This window comes from Muscardinus avellanarius, assembly GCF_963383645.1.
Source record: "Muscardinus avellanarius genome assembly, chromosome: 18".
NCBI lineage: Eukaryota > Metazoa > Chordata > Mammalia > Rodentia > Gliridae > Muscardinus > Muscardinus avellanarius.
The window spans coordinates 48,226,614-48,239,848 of NC_137804.1; the positions used below are offsets into that span (position 1 = coordinate 48,226,614).

General features: G+C 45.4%; 1 protein-coding gene across 1 annotated transcript in view; it reads right to left on the reverse strand.

The window, feature by feature from the left end:
* Positions 1-13,235, reverse strand: part of LOC308276743 (cadherin-related family member 3-like) — a gene marked incomplete at both ends in the record, with an annotated part of 70,010 nt that overhangs the window by 53,841 nt on the left and 2,934 nt on the right. Inside the window, one exon of the mRNA XM_080715583.1 lies at positions 1,147-1,324. Coding sequence (XP_080571709.1) covers positions 1,147-1,324 — 178 coding nt within the window. The remainder of the gene's footprint in view (positions 1-1,146; positions 1,325-13,235) is intronic.

A 13,235-nucleotide genomic window follows, 5' to 3' on the forward strand; every position in this document is an offset into this window, starting at 1 on the left:
GGCATACACAGAGAAATACCACAGAAAATAAAAACCAGATGCTTCTCCCAATTAGCAAAAACTAGGAGGAAAGGGGTAACAGGAGGAGGTTGAGTTATAGAAAGGGCCCTATAGTGAAGCAATTAAGGTGACCAATCAGAGGAGATGGGATGGGGGAGGATGGAACCCCTTTAAAACTCAGGAGGTATGTAAACAAATGTATCAAAGATAATCACCAGTCAAGCATGGGATGGAGGGAGGGGGAGGGAATGGGATGGGGATTGGATGAGGGCTAATTGGATGATGTGTGCTTGTATATCCCCTCAAGTCTTGTATTCCAATGTGTTGTATGATCGCAATGCACCAATAAAAATAAAAATAAAAAAGAAATAAAAAAAGAAACCATGGGCCTGAATTTTACGGTTCCCATCATATTTACAATTGCAAACTTACCTATGAATTCACTGGATTCACATGCACCCCTGTGAGTGGGGCGTGGTGACCCACCCTTACGATCCGAGCATCTGGGAGGCTGAGACAGGAGGACCACGGCTCGAGGACAACCTCAAGTGCTTAGTGAGGCCCTTTATCACTCAGTGAGACCCTGTTTCAAAATCAAGAATAAAAAGTAGGGCTGGGGGTATAGCTCAGAGGTAGAATGCCCCTGGGTTCCATCCCTAGTGATGAAGAAAGAGAGAGAAAGAAGAGAGGTGGGGGAGGAAGGAAAGAGGGAGGGAGGGAGGGAGGGAGGGAGGGAAGGAAGGAAAGAAATAAAGAAAGAAAGAAAGAAAGAAAGAAAGAAAGAAAGAAAGAAAGAAGGAAAGAAAGAAAGAAAGAAAGGGCTAGGGTATAGCTCGGAGGCAGAATGGCTCTGGGTTCCATCCCTATTGATGCAAAAGAAAGAAAAGAAAGAAAGAAAGAAAGAAAGAAAGAAAGAAAGAAAGAAAGAAAGAAAGAAAGAAAGAAAGAAAGAAAGGGCGGGCTAGGGTATAGCTCAGAGGCAGAATGGCTCTGGGTTCCATCCTAGTAATAAATTAATTAATTAATTAATTAATGAGGAAGGGAGGGAGGGAGGGAAGAAGGAAGGAAGGAAGGAAGGAAGGAAGGAGAGAGAAAGAAAAGAAAACCCATAATTAGAGCCCGAGAAGGAAGGAGGCGGGTCCTCACCTCCCACCGGCGCGCACCTCTGCGGCCCAGCGCGAAGGGGTGGGCGGCGGGGTCAGCGTTGATGATGGCCGGCGCCCCGGCCAGCCGCGCGTGCGGGCCCACCGCCACGGCCACCCAGGCGGCGCGGGTGGGCGCAGAGGCGTTTTCTGGGATAGGGCTGGCATTCTCGATGACGAAGCTAAGAGGAGCCACAACACCTTAGGGTAAACACAAAACCGGTCTTTATTAGATTTCTGCGAGGCTGCCCAACCCCTTCCATATTTTGAAAAACACCCAGGAAAAGTACAATGAATGCTCTTTCTTATTTAATTTTGGGGTCCTGGGGATGGAACCCCGGGACAATCTACCTCCGAGCTACACCCCCAACCCTATATTTATACTCTGTGTGTGTGTGTGTGTGTGTGTGTGTGTCTGTGTGTGTGTGTTACTAGAAATGGAACCCAAGGGCATTCTACCTCCAAGTGACATCCCCAGCCTTATTTATTTATTTATTTATTTATTCATTTATTTATTTATTTTGCAGGTCTGGGGATGGAACCTGGGGCATTCTACCTCTAAGCCACACCCCTAGCTCTATTATTTATTTTATTATTTTATTTTATTTGGTGGTACTGGGGCTCCTGGAAACCCTTCTACCTCCAGGCTATACTTCCAGAACTATTTTATATTTTTATTTGGAAACAGGGTCTCTTAAGCCAGTGAGGCTGGCTTCGAACCTGTGCCATCCTCCTGTCTCTGCCTCCCAAGCTCGGGGATTACAAGCGTGCCGCCACCACGCCCCGCTTTATTCTTTATTTTGAAACAGGGTCTCACTAAGTTGCAGAGGGCCTCACTAAGTAGCCCAGGCTGGCCAAAATCCTGTGTGATCCTCCTGACTCAGCCTACCAAATACTGCATGACAAGCGTGCGCCACCACGCCTAGCTATCAGAAGTCTTAAAACTGGGCCGGGCGTGGTGGCGCACACTTCTAATCCCAGCGCTTGGGAGGCTGAGACAGGAGGATCGCACAGGTTCGAAGCCAGCCTCAGCTACTTAGTGAGGCTCTCGGCAACTTAATGAGACCCTGTTTCCAAATAAAATATAAAATAGGCCTGGGAGTATAGCCTGGTAGGTAGCCCCTGGGTTTCACCCCCAGTACCACCAAAAAAAAAAAAAAAGCTGGGCATGGATGGAACCCAGCACTGTACCTCCATGCCTCCATGCTATACCCTCAGCCCTATTTTTTATTCTCTATTTTATGTTTATTTATTTATTTATTTATTTATTTACTGCAGTACTGGGGATGGAACCCAGGGACATTCCACCTCTGAGCTACACCTCCTAGCCCCATTTTTTATTTTGAAAGAATAAAGAGGAAGGAAGGAAGGAAGGAAGGAAGGATGGATGGATCTTGCTGGGCATGGTGGTACATGCCTGTAATCCCAGTACTTCGAGGCTGAGACAGGAGGCTCACAGGATTGAGGTTCGAAGCCAGCTGCGCTGGCTTAAGAGACCCTGTTTCCAAATAAAAATATAAAATAGGTCTGGGAGTGTAGCCCAGAGGTAAAAGGGTTTCCAGGAACCCCAGTACCACCAAAATAAATAAATAAATAAATAAATAAATAAATAAATAAATAAATAAATAATAAATAAATAAATAAATAAATAAAATAGGGCTGGGGATGTAACTCAGAAACAGAATACCCCTGGGTTCAGTCCCCAGCTCAGCTCTATTTTTTAAAATTGAGATCTCCACCCAACTGATGGCAGCAGTAGCTTTGGCCTGGACTTTCAGTTCTAGAGACCTGGCCTCAGGCCCCGGGCCACTCCCCCTCCCTAAAGCCAGAGGTCAACTGTCCCTTGACAGGAAGCCCCCCTGGCCGAAGCAGGCTTGCGATGATCCTGCATCTTAACACATACCTGATTCTGGTTACTGAATAGCCTCAGCTACTTAGTGAGGCCCTGTTTCAAAATAAAGAATAAAAATAGGGCTGAGGGTGTAGCTCGGAGGTAGAATGCCCCTGGGTTCCATCCACAGACCCGCAAAATAATAAAAATAAAATAAAAATAATGTAGATTCATGCTGACCGTGGCGTGTAGTCCACGGTACTTGGAGCCCTTTCCCCAGCCTTTGGTAGATTACTGTGAGCTGAAGAACTCGAGAGTAACCTGTTTTCCTACTTAAAGTATATTCTGAAAAGCGGCTCAATATCTTGAACATACGGTATTTTCTAGAAAACAGAATAACTTCCGGCGCATATCAACCCAGCCACCAAACTGCTTCTTATATAAGAACTGCCATTCCTGTCCTAAAAGTTACATAATAGATTCTCCATTTCCTAAAATTAAGTCAATAAAGTCAACACCATGGCTGGTTTACTGCTGGATCACAGAGAGACAATGTGAAAAATAGTTAAAGCTAAAAAATAAATAAAATAAGCCGGGCATGATGGCACACGCTTGTCATCCCAGCATTCAGGAGGCTGAGACAGGAGGATCGTGGTTCGTGGCCAGCCTCGGCTACTTAGGCCTTTTGCAACCTAGTGAGACCCTGTTTCAAAATAAAGAATAAAAAATAGGGCTGGGGGTAGAGCTCAGAAGTAGAATGCCCCTGGGTTCCATCCCCAGTACTGCAAAATTAATTAATTAATAGAATAAATTAATTGAAATAATTTTTAACCAAATGTTCTACCCACTGAACTTATACGATCGACTCACCCGTTATTTCAGTTTCTAAAGGACATAAGTAGCTGGGCACACCTGTAATCGCAGTGCTTGGGGGACTGAGACAGGAGGATTGTAGTTTTGAGGCCAGCCTCAACAATTTAGCTAGGTCCTCTTTCAAAAGAAAAAGTGTTGGGGGTGTAGCTTAGAGCTAGAATGCCTTTGAGTTCAATCCCCAGTATGAAGAAACAGCAAAGGGGAGAGAGAAAGAGAGAGAGAGAGAGAGAGAGAGAGAGAGAGAGAGAGAGAGAGAGAGAGAGAGAGGAGAGAGAGGACAGAGAGAGAGAGGAGAGAGGGGGGGACACGGAGGGAGAAAGGGAGGGAGAGAGGGGGGGGGAGAGAGAGAGAGAGAGAGAGAGAGAGAGAGAGAGAGAGATTTTCTATCACAGGAGCAGTGGGTTCAAGTAGAATATGGCATACTACTTTTAATTTTTTTAATTTTTAAATTTAAAAAACTTCTGCTTAATCTCCAGACCCACAAAAAAAGAAAAAAAAAAGAAAAATAGGGCAGAAGGTGTAGCTTGGAAGCCAGATGCCCCTGGGTTCCATCCTCAGACTCGTGCAAAAAAAAAAAAAAAAAAAAAAAAAAATTCTGCTTAAAGAATTTCTTTACCTACAGAGTGGCCCTATCTAACATGTCATTTTAACTTTTCAAATAACCTCACTTTTTTAAAGTTATTTTATAAAGCCAGCAAAAATCAATTTAACGTATTTAATCTGACCCAAGGTACTTAAAGTCTCTTCGGCTCAGCACGTTAAATCAACCTTTCTAAATGTTAGTACGATATTTTAAATTCTTTTCTGCATACCAAGTCTTCTAAGCAGAGTACGGGCTTCACATTTTTAGCACACTTCCACACACAAGTGCTTAATAACCACATGCTTAGTGGTTACCATTTTAGACAGGCACGGCTAATCATCCAATCGGCGTCTGTGCAAATATTTTCATTGGAAATACAAGATGTAATCCCGCCTAATCAAGAACTTGGAAATTGTTGCGGAGATTTTTTTCTTCTCCTGTTAGCTTTATAATACCCGTCATTTAGTCGGAGGGCAGCAAACATGTTGTTTTTTTGGTTTTTTTGTTTTTTTTGCTGGTTCTGGGGTTCCTGGAAGCCCTTCTACCTCCGGGCTACACTCCCAGACCTATTTTTACATTTTCATTTTGGAAACAGGGTCTTCTAAGCCAGCGCGCATGGCTGGCTTCGAACCTGCGCGATCCTCCTGTCTCTGCCTCCCAAGGGCGGGGATTACAAGCGTGCACCACCACGCCCGGCAGCAAACATGTTTTGCTTGACTTTTTCTTGGCAATAATGACAATTTGACTTTCGCCCAATTCTCAAAGGGACTGATCCCCAAGCAAATGGCTGAATTCATCAACTGATTTATCTTACGAAATCGATTCACACAATAGTGAATTTGAAAAATAAAAAGCACTATCTGGATATTGTGAAATCAAAATTTGGATAACTTGTTTTTAAGATTGGAGGTTCAATTTTTTTTTCAGTAAAAATGTAATTTATATTACTTTTTTTTTTTTTTTTTGGTGGTACTGGGGTTCCTGGAAGCCCTTCTACCTCCGGGCTACACTCCCAGACCTATTTTTACATTTTTATTTGGAAACAGGGTCTCCTAAGCCAGCGCGCGCGGCTGGCTTCGAACCTGCGTGATCCTCCTGAGTGCGGGGATGACAAGCGTGCGCCACCACGCCCGGCTTAATTTATATTACTTTTAATCAAACAATAAAGTCTATAAAGGTAAAGAAAAATGAAATCTGTAGTCTCCTCCCCATCTCTGATGCTCTGTCCTTTCTGTTCCAATGCTGGGAAATGGCTTCAAAACGTATATGAAAATAGCTTTGGTATTAACGTGCTGGCATTGGAAAATGGCTTTGGTATTAATGTATCGAAAATTAGTGTCAAAATGTAAAAAGCAGTCGGGGCCTGGTTACTGCCAGGCACTCAGGCAGCTCTTAAAATGCAGACTCCCTCAGGAAAAGTAATTAGCAAGTAGATAGGAGAGTTGGGGACCTAGGGCTTTCATATTCTAAAAACAGGTTTACATAATAAATGCCATCCAGCAGAAAAGCTCAGAATTTCCCAAGAGTGTGAGGAGGGTGCAGGCCTCTGTCCCACAGGGGGCAGATACCACGACCCCCGACCCCCGACTAGGTTCATCATTCCGGTCCTAACAAAGAGCTAGGCCTACACCCTGGCAGGAAGGCTTTTAGCCTAGCAAAAAATCTCCATAATCATAATCCCCATAATCATAAAAAAGGGCCTGCAGGGAGTCGATGGGTGGGCTCACACCTAGGTCAGAAGAGAATTGTTTGAGTAATATGAAAGATAATTTATCTTTATTTTATTTTATTTTATTTTTGTGGTACTGGGGATGGAACCCAGGGGCAATCTACCTCCGAGCTACACCCCCAGCCCTATATTTATACTTTGTGTGTGTGTATGAGTGTGTGTGTGTTACTAGAAATGGAACCCAAGGGCATTCTACCTCCAAGCGACATCCCCAGTCCTATTTATTTATTTATTTATTTAATATGATTAGTATTTATTTATTTAATATAAAGGATAATTTATCTTTTTTTATTTTTATTTTTTGTGGTACTGGGGATGGAACCCAGGGGCATTCTACCTCCAAGCTACACCCCCAGCCCTATTTTTTTATTCTTTATTTTGAAACAGGGTCTCACTGAGTTGCCGAGGGCCTTACTAAGTAGCTGAGGCTGGCCTCGAACCGCGATCCTGTCTCAGCCTCCCAAATGCTGGGATGACAAGCGTGCCCACCGCGCCCGGCTTATAATGTATCTTTATAAAAACTCTACTGTACCCCCAAAACGTCAGTGACTTCTTTTCAAAGTGCTCCACTGCATTTATTCCTTTAATGCAGTGCTTTAACTCTATTTTATTGCCTCTGTAATAATAAACTTACTTACGTTTACAGCAAAAAAAAGAGTGCAGGCTATTCTTTTTCTTAAATAGCTCAGAACAAGAACCTGCGGCCACATCTCTCGCTGGTCCAGTTTTGCCGTACCACCATATAACAGTTTCGGGGCCCAACAGGGGCACCGTAACACTTTCCACTGCCAAAAATAATCACTGTTCAGTTTATGGTATATAACCTTCCAGAATTTTCTATGTCTTTCTGCACATTAATATACAAAGATCTTTTTTTAAAGGGACCTTCCTGTGTTCATAGAGGTGTGCGTGTGTTCGTGTGTGTTACTGGGGATTGAACCCAGAGCATCCAAGCTACACCACCAGCCCGAATTTTTACTTCTTAATGCAAACAGGGTCTCACTAGGTTTCTGAGAGCCTCCTTAAGTTGTCGAGGCTGGTTGTGAACCTTTGATCCTCCAGTCTCAGCCTCCCAGGTACCCAGCCCTGTGTTCATAGTTTTAAGACATCCTCCACTCCAAAGTGTACTGCAGATTACCTTACTGCAGAGCTCCCAGCCCTGCCTCCTTTTTCTTATGGATGTAGCACTTTTACCTAATCCCCTGTTGCTGGATATATACATCGCACCCAGCTTTGCTCTGACAGATCAAGCTTTATATACCCTGAGGTCACTGTGCGTTTCTGCATCTAGACTTCTGCGGGTCAGCTGTTGGCTCCGAGCCTGCACATTTCAGGTGCTGTTAAAAATAGCCAGTTGCAAGCCGGGCGTGGCGGCGCACGCTTGTAATCCCCGCGCTTGGGAGGCTGAGACAGGAGGATCACGCGGGTTCGAAGCCAGCCTCAGCTACTTAGTGAGGCTCTCGGCAACTTAGTGAGACCCTGTTTCCAAATAAAATATAAAAAAGGTCTGGGAGTGTAGCCCGGAGGTAGAAAGCCTCTGGGTTCCACCCTTAGTACCACAAAAAAAAAAAAAAAAAAAAAAAATAGCCGGGCGTGGTGGCGCACGCTTGTAATCCCCGTGCTTGGGAGGCGGCAACAGGAGGATCGTGCAGGTTCGAAGCCAGCCGCGCCGGCTTAAGAGACCCTGTTTCCAAATAGAATATAAAATAGGTCTGGGAGTGTACCAGGAGGTAGAAGGCCCCTGGGTTCCATCCCCAGTACCACTAAAAAAAAAAAAAAAAAAATAGCCAGTTGCCCTCCAAAGAGCTCGCCCTCATTTCCACAAAGATCAGCTTCATCTGCAAAAGCGTTTTGGTTGGAATGTACACTTTCCAACTCCATACTGTCATGGGAGTCCTTCCTTGACTACTTCAAGACGACAGGAGAAGGCAGAGGCGAAAGCAAAATCAGACCCAGGGGCAGACCGTCCAACAGTGATCTCCAAATCAGAGAAGAATGCAACAGAAGAAAGGCAAACCTGGGGCGGCAACCAGCAAAAGCAAATGAAAACACATCATGACTCCTCCAGAGCCTCCGCGTCTCCAGAGACACCTCCTTCCGCCGCTGCCTCTGTGCGCGTCCAGGGAGCTCGCCCTCCTGGCGTACAGTCTTCCCCAGAGAAACATCCTGTCTCTAGGCACCCCATCCACGCGTCCCCGTGACCCAGCCCTTGCTCAGAAATCTGCAAGGTGACACCTTCTCTAAACAGCTCCAGTTCTGGCTGGGCATGGTGGTACAAGCCTGTAATCCCAGTGCTTGGGAGGCTGAGTCAGGAAGCCCGCAGGTTTGAGGCCAGCCTCAAGAAGCTTAGTGAGACTCAGCAACTTAGTGAGACCCTGTTTCAGCATAAAAAGTTAAAAAAAAAACAAGCCGGGCGTGGTGGTGGCGCACGCTTGTAATCCCCGCGCTTGGGAGGCTGAGACAGGAGGATCGCACGGGTTCGAAGCCAGCCTCAGCTACTTAGTGAGGCTCTCAGCAACTCAGTGAGACCCTGTTTCCAAATAAAATATAAAAAAGGTCTGGGAGTATAGCCTGGAGGTAGAAAGCCTCTGGGTTCCACCCCTAGTACCACCAAAAAAAAAAAAAGTTATAAAAACAAAACAAAACTGGAGCGGGGAGTATAACTTGGAGGTAGAATGCCACTAGGTTCAATTCCCCAGTGACAATAATAATAATAATAATAATAATAATAATAATAATAATAATGGAGCAGAGCTTTTAGTTAGAATATTGGCTTGATCCAGGTAAAGAACCCCTAATTCATATTCCCCTCAGCATCAAGTTCTCCCCAGTGCTCGTGTGACAGGAACAGCCTCAGCGACCGGGTGGCCAGAATTCATGTGGGGGAAGGGGCTTCAGGAAATGGCCAGTCCCCCCCTAGACTGGTTTGCAAAAGGACTTAGCCTAGTAATAAAGACTCCAGGTCCCCTGAGGGCGTTGTCCTGCTCGGCTCTGCCTCTGTGTCAATACAAAATCAGGAGCCAGACGCTCCGCTTACCAAGTTTGCAAAAGGTTTACAAATTGCTGGGTGAGGTTAGAATGTAACCAGATTAGCAGTACGATGCTAAGCCCTTCTGATGGCTGCCCAAGTCCAAAGGAATGCGAGGAATCACTTTCAAGTGAAAACATGGGTGGGGGGCGCTCTGGGACAGCTGATTGGGAAGATGTAGCTGTGTGAGCCCAAAAGCGTATCTGGGGACAGCTGGAAATCAGTGACCCCAAAGTTGACTGCGGCCAGCAGTTCATTTTTTTTTTTTTTTTTTTTTTTTTTTTGGTGGTACTGGGGTTCCTGGAAGCCCTTCTACCTCCGGGCTACACTCCCAGACCTATTTTTATACTTTTTTATTTGGAAACAGGGTCTCTTAAGGCAGCGCGGCCGACTTCGAACCTGCGCGATCCTCCTGTCTCCGCCTCCCAAGCACGGGGATGACAAGCGTGCGCCACCGCGCCCGGCCGTAGTTCATATTTTTAAACATACAAGGTTTATCAAAAATGTGAAGTTCCTTTTTTTGTGTGTGAAGTGTCTATTCAATTCAGTTGCCCATTTCTTGATTGGATTGTTTGTTTTGCTAGTGTAATTCAATGGAGGAGCTACCTATGAATACGGGTCACAGCATAAATACAACATGATTAACCTGGACACTCCCTGTTGGGGGGAGGGGGAGGGGCATGAAACACAATGTAAATGTACACCACTCTCAATATGTTCCACTTATTAAAAAAAATAAAAATTAAATTGAAAAAAATAAATAAATAATAAGTTATTTTTTTTTAATGTGAAATTCCAGGCCAGGTGTGGTGGCCCACACTTATAATCCCAGCCAGCATTCGGGAGGCTGAGACATGAAGATTGGGGTTCGCGGCCAGCCTCAGCTACTTAGCGAGGCCCTCTGCAACTCAGTGAAACCCTGATTCAAAATAAAGAATAAAAAATAGGGCTCGGGGTGTAGCTCGGAGGTAGAATGCCCCTGGGTTCCATCCCCAGTACCACAAAATAATAACAAATAAAATAAAATAAAGTGAAGTTCCAGGCCTGGTTCCAGGCGTGTAATTCCAGCCACTCAGGACGCTGAAGTTGGAAAGAAAAATTTTGAGACCAACCTGGACAAATTAGCCAGACCTTGTCTCAAAGTAAATTTTTTTTTTTTTTTTTTTGCGGGTCTGGGGATGAACCCAGAGGCATTTGACCTCCGAGCTACATGCTCTGCCCAATTTTTTATTCTTTATTTTGAAACAGGGTCTCACTGAGTTGCGGAGGGCCTCGCTAAATAGCTGAGGCTGTCCGCGAACCGCGATCCTCCGGTCTCAGCCTCCCAAATGCTGGGATGACAAGCGTGCGCCATCACGCCCGCCTCAAAATAAAATCTTTAAAAGGGCTGGGGATGTTGCTCAATAAAAGAGCCCTCCTGGGTCCAATCTCCAGTATAACAGATATATATTATATTATATATATATATATATATATATTGAAGTTCAGTAGCATCTGATTGGCCCATTGCTTCCCATTTTGCCCCACCCCTCCCTGTTACACCCTATGGCTTCTCACATTTTCCTGCTTGGCCCCCTTGAGGACTCTCTTTTGCAATCTCTGATTTTCAGATTTCACTCAATTGCTGTCTCCATAGGAGTCCACTGTTGCTATGGTTACCGAAAGAGAATGCCCCAACCTCAGTCACAAAAGATAACGCCGGAGAACAAGGGCGACTGTGTTTGGACCACACATTGACCCACTCCACCTGGCCTTCTGGCTTTTCAGAAGATCACACGGGGGCTGCTCCATGCCCTGGGAAGGACCAGGAGTTGGTGCCCATGTCTCCAGCTCTGCCAACCAGCACTTAGTTAAAGCACCTTAACCTTACATCCCTCTCACCCAGCCTAGCACCTCCCTCTCCCTACATAGCCTCATCGCGAGTCCATTGCAGCACGGAACTTCCCAAGGACCCCTGGCTCCGCCCTCAAACTCACTCCCTGTTATAGTTAGATGTAAAATGTCCCCTAAAGAGCTCACCTACTAATTTGGGAGCTCACGGAACTGAGTCAGGAGGGTTGTAATCTCAGCAGTGGATTTTCTTGGGTGGTGCCCGGTATGATGTAGCTGGAGGTAGGACCCTGGAGGTGTGGCCTTGGAGATTATATGAATGGTTTCTCCTCCCTCTGCCTGCTCTCTCTCTTGCTTACGCCCTCCATTATGTAAGTGAGGAGCGCAGTCATGCTCTCTCCCTCTGTCTCCCGCTGCCATGTTGAGATCCGCGGTCCCCGGCCTCTCATGGACTGAACTCAGAATGGTAAAAATATAAATCCTCTTTCCTCTAAGCTCCATGGTCACTCTTTTAGATTATAGCTGCAAGGATGCTGAGCGGACCGCCGTCCCTTCCACCACCATCTCCAGCTGGGACCAGTTGCCTTCCCTAGCAACTTTTCAACAGCCTTACTCTTTCCTCCTCAGAGCACTTTCCAAGCAATCTCTTTAAGATGTAAACATAAGCCGGGCGTGGGGGCGCACACTTGTAATCCCAGTACTTGGAAGGCTGAGACCAGAGGATCGCGGTTCGCGGACAGCCTCAGCTACTTAGCGAGGACCTCTGCAACTCAGTGAGACCCTGTTTCAAAATAAAGAATAAAGCTGGGCGTGGTGGCGCACGCTTGTAATCACCGTGCTTGGGAAGTGGAGACAGGAGGATCGTGCTTGGGAAGTGGAGACAGGAGGATCGTGCTTGGGAAGTGGAGACAGGAGGATCGCGCAGGTTCGAAGCCAGCCGCGCTGGCTTAAGAGACCCTGTTTCCAAATAAAAATATAAAAATAGGTCTGGGAGTGTAGCCCGGAGGTAGAAGGGCTTCCAGGAACCCCGGTACAACAAAAATAAATAAATAAATAAAATTAAAATTAAAATAAAAAATAAATAAAGAATAAAAATAGGGGTGTGGGTGTAGCTCGGAGGTAGAATGCCCCTGGGTTCCATCCCCAGTACTGCAAAAAATAAAAATAAAAAATAAAAAAAATTTAAGGATTAAAACTAGTCAAAGGATATTGGGCCCCCAAGACCCAATTCTGACTAATCACAAAAAAGTAAGTTGGGGAAACCTCAGGTATAAAAGCTCACCTTGCAAGTTTTCACCAACGGTTACTCTCTTTCGGGAGCCCCTATTCTCTGTGTGTGTGATTCCTCGGCTTATAAATAACCTTTCATATTTCTATATCCTGTATTACTACTTGGATTTCATTTGTCAAAATCTACTGGACAAGAACTCAGTAAGGGGAGACACCCACTATCCTTGGCATGTATTACTACTTAGTGAGGCCCTTTGCAACTCAGTGAGACCCTGTTTCAAAATAAAAAATAAAAAAAATAGGGCTGGGGGTGTGGCTTGGAGGTAGAAGGCCCCTGGGTTCCCTCCCCAGTACTGAAAACAAAACTTTCTTTTTGGAACCCACCTTTTCATTTCCTTGTTTGTTATAATCCTCTCCCACAGTGTCTCACATTCTACAAGTCGAGAGAGAGAGAGAGAGAGAGAGAGAGAGAGAGAGAGAGATTGATTGAGAGAGATTGTGTGTGTGTGTGTGTGTGTGTGTGTGTGTGTGTGTGTGTGTGTGTGTGTGTGTTTTCTGCAGTAGCCCTGGTGTCTGGGGGGTGCCTGGCAACTGCCAGGCGTTCAAATATTTGCTGAGTAACTGAAAGGCTAAAGCAACCCTGGGAGGCAGCCGTGATTAATTCTGATTTTACAAATGAGAAAATGGAAGTCCAGAGAGGTTCGGTCACCTGCCGGAGGACCCACAGCTTGTAAGAAGAGTAAAGCCAGAGAACAAACCCAGATCCAGCTCAAAACTGACATCTGTGTAAAAAACAAACAAACAACAACAACAAAAAACAATAGGAGATTCGAACAGAAAAGGAAGAACATCCCCAAGAAGGAAGGAAGAAAGAAAGGAATAGGGGTCACCTACATCACTCTCTTGTGGTACTCCCCAAATTCTGGGCCCCCTTTTCTTGCTGAAGCAGACTCACTTGAATCTCACTCTGGAGCTAGAGTTTGGGGGCG